A 7,411-nucleotide genomic window follows, 5' to 3' on the forward strand; every position below is an offset into this window, starting at 1 on the left:
CTGAGCATGTGATGTCGGCAAAGCGTGGCTCTCGAGTCACATGCGGCTCTTTGGCCCCTTGAGTGTGGCTCTTCCACAAAATACCACAGCCTGGATGAGTCTAATTTGAAGAAGTGGCATTAGAAGAAGTTTAGGTTTAAAAAATGTGGCTCTCCAAAGAAGTGTCAATCGTCATACTGTTGATATTTGGGTCTGTGGACTGGTGAGTTTGCCGACCCCTGTCTTAGACCAATGATACAGGCTCAGAACTTGAAGGAATCACTGTGGCTTAAAAGAAATGTTAGTTCCCATCCTCCAAAGGAGCCCCTAGTCCTCCGTCCCCCACAGCGAGGGCGCAGAGGGCCCGAGGGAGAGGCGTGGGGTGGCTCAGGGCAGCAGGCGGAGCAGCTCAGAGTCATCTTCGGAAGGAGCGCTGCCTCTGGTGCCCGGCGCCGGGCCCTCGGCCTCCCGGTTCCCGGGCAGATGGGTGCGCAGGCGGTGCTGGTGCAGAGAGCGAGCCGGCTAGAGGCCCGCCTTCGCCCCGGGGGCGCGTGATGTTGTTTTCCGGGCAGATGTCCCTGCGCCGGGGCCGGCTTGATGGATGCCCCTGGCACCCAGGAGCGGGGAGCGGAAACTTGAGCACGAGGCCGTGAGGAACACTCTCCGGTTTGTCCTCAGCCTCCGCCCCTCCCCTGGCCAAGTGCTCGGCGCCCTGCAGCCCAGCGGGGCTGTGCAGTGTCCTCTCCAGAGCCCTGGGCGCCAGCTCTTCATCTCTGCCAGCCCGTGGCAGGACCCTCCTGTCCGCCCTTTAACGTCACACAGGGGGGTGGTGGCTACACCTGCTGAGGCCCAGCTTCACCCAGCCTCTCCCTGCCAAGTGCAGGCCCTTCCACGCCAAAGGAGGGGTCCCGAGGAATGAGCAAGACTTCCCCAGAGGAGAACACGCGTGTGAATTCCCTGGATTTTTAGCCATTTCCTGGCAGCCCCCAAGTCAAGGGGACCTGAGAGGTCATTGGAGGTCATGAGGTCTGTCCAGCCCCTACACACTGGTCCGGCCAGGGGAGGCCTCGGCCCTCGGGAGCTGGGTCAGAAGGAAAGCGAGGGTCCCCAATGCCTTCCCCTCCTCCTAGGAGAGGAATGGAGGGGCCGGGAGGGTCTGACTCCGGATCCACAGCCGCCTGGTGCTGAGGGCCGCTGCCCAGTGGTCTCGGGAGCTGGACCGCCTGAGCCCTGGGAGAGCTGTTGCTGAATGGCGGGGGGGCGTGGGGGTGGGGGAAAGCTTCTCTATCCACTCCCCCACCCCCACCCCCACCTCTGCCCTTTGGTTCCCCTGCAGGTGCTCCAGTGGCTTTGACCGCTACCGCCAGGAGTGGCTGGCCTACGGCTGCACCCAGGAGGTGAGCGGCGTCCCTGGGCCAGGCTGCGGGAGCCGCAGGGCGGTCAGCAGGCCCTCGCCTGGCCGCTCTGCTCAGGGGGTCTGGTTCTCGGTGAAACCGTGCCCTCCGCCTGGGACTCGGATCCTCCGGGAGGCTGTGCCCCTGGTGGCATTCGTGAAGCAACTGCGGCTCCAGCCTTCAGCTCTTGGGGGCGGCAGTCATTCTGGGAGTGGGGAGGGCTAGCATCCCATACCTGTTCTTTCTCACGAGTGGAGTTTCCCAGAATGCTCCGCACTTTGATCCTGGGAGGGGAGCGTCCTGTTGTCACCCCTTATACTAACACGTGGGTCACCCATGTGTCCTTCCTCCTCCCTTCCCCTCTCCCTCATCTCTTCTTGCAGTGCAAGCACACGCCCGCATGCTGCCCTATGTTTGCTCTGGTTTACTCCTCACTGCTGCCCCACTGACCAGAATGGGAAACTGAGGCTCAGAGGCTCTAGTGACTTGGCTTGCATCTCACAGTTATGAGAGGGCAAAGGCGCTGGGCCCAGCATTTAAAACGTGCACCCCCAGGCCCCAGTGTCAATATTAGGAAGGCTGGGTGACCAGTCTTTTCTGGCCTTAAGAGAATCTTGTCCAGCGGCCTACTTCTACTGTTGGCCATTGGTGAATGCACAGATTTGTTCTGTTTTTTTAAAGTTGGCATCTCGGCTCCTTCCTGGAGGAAGGATTCAGTAGACAGGCTCATTGCTTTCAGGTCTGGCCAGTGTGGTTCAGTGGCTGAACGTTGACCCATGAACCAGGAAGTCACAGTTTCGTTCCCGGTCAGGGCACATGCCTGAGTTGTGGGCTCGATCCCCAGTAGGGGGCGTGCAGGAGGCAGCTGATCAATGATTCTCTCTCATCGTTGATGTTTCTAATAGCTCTCTCTCCCTCTTTCTTCCTCTCTGAAATCAATTAAAAGATATGTTTTCTTAAAAGAAGATAAGCTGCTTTCAGGATAAAGTGGAGAAAGCTGACAGGCATGGAGGGCTAGATCGCCATGCGGGGACCATGCCTGGAACCTTACATTTTCCCCCACCGTGCTCATTTGTGTGGCCCGCCCGCCAGCGAGGCCTCTGTCCAGGCGGCCCGGTCTCTCTTGCAGGCGGAGGGCAGGACGTGTGAGGACTTCCAGGACGAGGACCACGACTCCTCTTCCCCCGCCAGCTCCTTCAGCCCTTGGGATGGCGACCACAGCACCACCTCCTCCTCCCTCTCCCCGGACAGCCTCACCACGGAAGGTAATGTCGGGAGGAGGGAGAGAGCCCTGGGGAAGGGCCACTGCCCTGGAGTATCACCCTCTGACAGGGATGGTCTCGGGGAATCAGAGCGGCCCTGTCCTTCCACAGACGAGGGGCCTGAGGCTCAGAGACCCCCATGGGGTCGCTTGCTGGTGAGAAGCAGGACCCAGGTTAGAATGAGGGGACTCCACCCCGGGCTCTGACGTGGTGCTGGCCCACGGCAGGGCTGAGGGGAGATGATTGTCCAGCCCAGGCCCGGTATTTTGTACAATATCTTGCCTCCTGCAAGTCCCGCACTGGGGATCGAGCCCACCACCCAGGCATGTGCCCCGACTGGGAATCAAACCGTGACCTTCTGGCTCATAGGACAATGCTCAGTCACTGAGGCACGCCTGCTGGGTGGCAAACCTGATCCTGTGACACATTCACCCCCTCCTCAAACCCTTCCTCAGCTTCCCACTGCCCCTCAGGAGAACGTGAAAGGCCCTCAACGTGGTGCCAAGCAGCCGTGCCTCACCCCAGCCTCCCTCTCCACACCCTGCCCCATCCTCACCGCCCTCCCTCCGGCTGCGCTGACTGCTCTTTATTTCTCCGCTGGCCGAGTTCCTGCTGACGCTGGGCCTTTGCCATGCTCTTCCCTCCGTCTGGAGCCCTTTCCTCAGCCTCCTCCTGTCTCCCTTGGTCTCCTGAGGCCCCCAGTCAGAGCTTCATCAGGCCGGATCTTAATCGTCCCTCCCTCCATCCAACCTGCTAACTCCCTGAGGGCGGAGACCAAGTCTGTCCTCAGTGCCTACTCTCAGTCATTCAATGAATGAATGAATGAACACAAGACTAGGAAAAGCCGACTTGTTCAAGGCCTCCTACCATTGCACTGCTGGGTGACTTTGGGCAAGTCACCTCCCCTCTCTGTGCTTCCGTTTCCTTGCCTCTGAAATGGAGGGGTGGACTGACCATCCCTGAAGTGCCTTGAATGACAAAGGCCGTAGTCATGATTCCACTAACCTTGCGCCCTCTCTCCTTTCTTTTGGAAGATGACACCAAGCTGAGTCCCCACGCGGGAGGCGATGGTGAGTACAGGGCTGCCGGCCCTCTGCTCCAGAGCCCAGCCCCGGGACCCACCCCAGGGGCGGCTGCAGCAGGGCCTGGTCTCCGCTGACACTCTCAGTGGGGGGGCGGGGGGCAGCAGCAGCAGCCTGTGCTTCCTAGCCCTCCTGCTGGGGTGGGGCAGGGCTCCTGGGCCCAGCCCCCCAGAATGAAGGAGCATGGATCTCCATAGAATTCCCCGTCTTGGGAACCTCCTGCGGTTCTCTGCTCGTGAGTATCCACCCCCTAAAACAAGAGCGAGGAGGAGACGGGGCTGCACCAGGGCAGGTGGCGGTGTGCAGCCTGTGGCCTCGCCGTGAGCGAAGAGCATCTTCTCTCACATCAACTTCCCTTGGCCCCCCGCCTGGGCTGGCAGAGAGCACCTCAACGCTGTCCACCATGTTTATAGGGTGCCGGAAGGTGGCCCCTCCCCCAGGATTACCTGGGAGGCCACGCGGTGAGGCGGCCCCACCTCTCCTGCTTTTGCCCAGAGCCGGCTCAGGCCTTTGCTGCCAACTCTGCAAAGGGGGGGTGGAGTGCCCCTAACGGCAGGGCCTGGGAGGCCGGGAGGCCGGGTCCGCAGGAGAGAAGAGGCGATGAATGCAGCAGGGGGGGAGCGGTTCTGTAGCTGCAGGTGTGAGTGCGCATGTGTGTTGGGGGGTGTGGGCGCAGGGTGGAGGGGTGCAGCTGAGCCACAGTCCCCTCTCTACACCCTGTGACCATCAGATCCCCAGGATCACTGCAGGCTGCCGGCCGGCTGCTGGCCGGGTCCGGGAAGGCCAGCTTCAGGCAGGGGCGGGGGGTGTCTCCCGTCAGCTCCCCCACCGTTGGCAGACAGATGCTGCCGAGTGCCCAGGGGAATTTCTCTCCCGGGTTCCCTCTGCCCGCAGAGAGGAGGGCGTGGGGAGGACAATGCTGTGGGATGCACGGAGCGGCCTTTTAAAAACCCCATCCCACCCACTAGCCATGTAACTGAGACGAGCTATTCCTGCCGTTGGCATGCTCATCCTCTGTGTCCATTTCGTGATCTCCACATCCCTTCAGGGTCGGCGGGAGCGGCCGGTAGCCAGGTGGTACCAGGAAGGCAGCTGGCACGGGCTCTCTCCTTGGACAAATCCCTTCCCCTCTCTGTGTTTCCATGACCTCAGCCACACAGGAAGGGCGGGGCTGTGAGTTCCCAGCTCCGCGTCTATGGAAATTCTCCGTCTCCTCCGTGGAATATATTCAAACGCTTGGGAGGCTCTCAGAGAGCGGCTGCTGGTTTACTGGCCTTCAGTCGAGCTCGCTCGTGTCTTTCACTGCGCTCCTCCGAGGGGTTGGCCTTTTCCCCTGAGAGCTCAGTACATGGAGAGGGATAAGGCACCGTCTCTGCCCTTCAGGGGGTCACAGTCTGGGGTCATGTAAAAATGTGGCCATTTTGCCACCCTCACACCTGGCGCTTATTGGGGTCCTCTGAGATACCAGCCAGGGTCCTCGGTACCTGCCAAGCATTATTTCGTCACAATAGCGCCAGCGGGTCATGATTATGATCCTTGTTCTGCATAAACGATCACTGGGACACAGAGAGGTTAAGTGATGTGCCCCAGGCCACACAGCTGGTAAGAGGCGGAGTCGGGCTTTGAGTCCAGGCAGCCAGATTCCAGCTCCCAAACCCTCCACCTGTCACGGGCCCAGTGTGAATTCCCTAACGGTACCCACGTGGCCTGGGGACCAGCGAGAACTTCTCTTGCTGGTCCTTATTCCATCGGCTTTTGGGCAACTTGAAGCTATTTTGAAAAAACCACCGGAACCGTGCCAAGGATGTGAACGCCCCGCTCAGGGCTCCGCCCGCCCCAGCCCCGCCTCTGTGTGTGTGTTCGATGCGGAGACCGAAGGTGGTGCCAGCTTCCGTCTCCAGGGCTCTGCGGGCACCCGGGACACCAGGGCCCCCCTCCCCTGCCCCCTGCGGCAGCGCTGCCCTCACGGTCTCTCCGCAGGCCTCCAGAACAACCTGGCCCCCAAGGCCAAGGGCCCCCCCCTGCACCTGGGCACCATCGTGGGCATCGTGCTGGCGGTCCTCGTGGTGGCAGCCATGGTCCTGGCGGGGGTGTACATTAGCGGCCACCCCACGTCCAACGCCGCGCTCTTCTTCATCGAGGTCAGCTCCCTGCCCCCCCTCGCTCTGCTTCTGCCTCTGGGTTCCCCTGGCCAGTCAGTACCTGCCCCTCCCCAGCTCATCCCTCCCCCACCACATGCCTGGCTCCTGTCCCCACCTGAGGAGCCCACACCGACTCCATCCAGGCCCATCTCACCCTGGCTAGTTCCCTTCCAGCCCCTAAACCCCAGGGAACGACTCTAGGCCTCCTGTCCAGTCTGCTTCTGCTCACCCGCTGGTGACATGAGGCCCCGGGGAAGAGAAGTGAGGCCAGAAGCGCCAACATGGCCATGGAGCGCTGTGCAGTCCGTCCCTAGTGATCTGTGGTCCCCCGTGGCCAAACTCCAGGCCCGGTGTTTATCCAAAGCCACAATGGAGCAGAGGCCTCTGCCTCTTTGCTGTGGGGGTTCTGTTTGTTTTTTAATTATTATTATTTTTTGAGAGTAGGTTTACTGAAGCTGGGGTCAGTGAAACAAGAAGGGCTTAGGATAGAGGAAACAACTGGAGTGCATGCAGGCAGGGCTGCTTGCCTCGCCGGAAAGTCAGAGAAGAGGCGGCCTGGAGGCCGGTGGGGATTTGCCCCGGACGCGCTGCCGCTGCCCAGTGCTCCCCCGGCTGCACGTCTCCCGGGGACGCTGGGAGCTTAGAGACGAATGCCAAAGAGGGAGCGCACGCTGCTATGCGGGCTTCTTAGATCAGACTCAACCAGCCATGATCACAGTGAGCTTTCGAGGAGGAGGCTACGGTTTTGTGTGTCTCAGAGTTCGGACGAGCCAGTCCACAGTGCAGCCTGGAAGGGAGGCCCAGCCCTCTTGCTCCTGAGCCTCAGAGCTCAGCAGCTGCTGTCCCGCCCCACTCATGGCTTCCCGCTGGCTCTCCTCCTGGCACAGCAGTGGCACCTCTGTGACCGCCCTCTCCTTTTCAGGGTGCACAGACCCACTGACCTCCTCACCCAGAGGCCCAGGTGGTTCCCTCCTTTTTGTTAGACGCCCCCCTTTTCCTGTGCATCCTAACTAGTCATCCGTAAGCCTCGGCCGACCTGGTATCCCCAGCCACAGGGGTGCTGCCGGGGCGGGTCTGAGGCAGGCCCAAGAATCTGCATTCTCACAAGCTCCGCAGCTGACTGTGTTGGAGGACCTGTTCTCTCGGTGTCGCCAGCGCCTCCCAGGTCACCTCCTCCCTCCCCTGCTTCCTCACTGTCCCCGGTCTCGGGGCTCCACTCCATGCGTGGCTACAGCTTCCACCCCGAGTCCGGCAGCCCGCACACCCCAGCAGCCTTCCCAGCTGCGGAGGGAGGGCCTGACCTTCACCCAGCTCTCAGTAGGACCCCATTCCTCTCCGCGCCCCCCCCCCCCCCGTGTCCTTGTAAAGAGAGTCCCGGTGCTCCCCGCTGTCCCTGGGGGGCGGTCCCCAGTGGGTGAGCTTCTCCCCGCTGACCCCGGTCTGTTCCCTGCAGCGGAGACCGCACCACTGGCCCGCCATGAGGTTCCGCAGCCACCCCAACCACTCCACCTACACGGAGGTGGAGCCCTCGGGCCACGAGAAGGAGGGCTTCG

General features: G+C 61.5%; 1 protein-coding gene across 1 annotated transcript in view; it reads left to right on the top strand.

The window, feature by feature from the left end:
- Positions 1–7,411, top strand: part of PLXDC1 (plexin domain containing 1) — a 47,554-nt gene that overhangs the window by 38,754 nt on the left and 1,389 nt on the right. Inside the window, exons 10-14 of the mRNA XM_084862408.1 lie at positions 1,316–1,376; positions 2,503–2,638; positions 3,670–3,705; positions 5,698–5,858; positions 7,312–7,411. The exon at positions 7,312–7,411 is cut by the window's right edge and continues 1,389 nt beyond it. Of these exons, the coding sequence (XP_084718534.1) occupies positions 1,316–1,376; positions 2,503–2,638; positions 3,670–3,705; positions 5,698–5,858; positions 7,312–7,411 (494 nt within the window). The remainder of the gene's footprint in view (positions 1–1,315; positions 1,377–2,502; positions 2,639–3,669; positions 3,706–5,697; positions 5,859–7,311) is intronic.

The sequence above is a fragment of the Pipistrellus hanaki genome (genome assembly GCF_964339955.1).
Source record: "Pipistrellus hanaki genome assembly, chromosome: 16".
Taxonomy (NCBI): domain Eukaryota; kingdom Metazoa; phylum Chordata; class Mammalia; order Chiroptera; family Vespertilionidae; genus Pipistrellus; species Pipistrellus hanaki.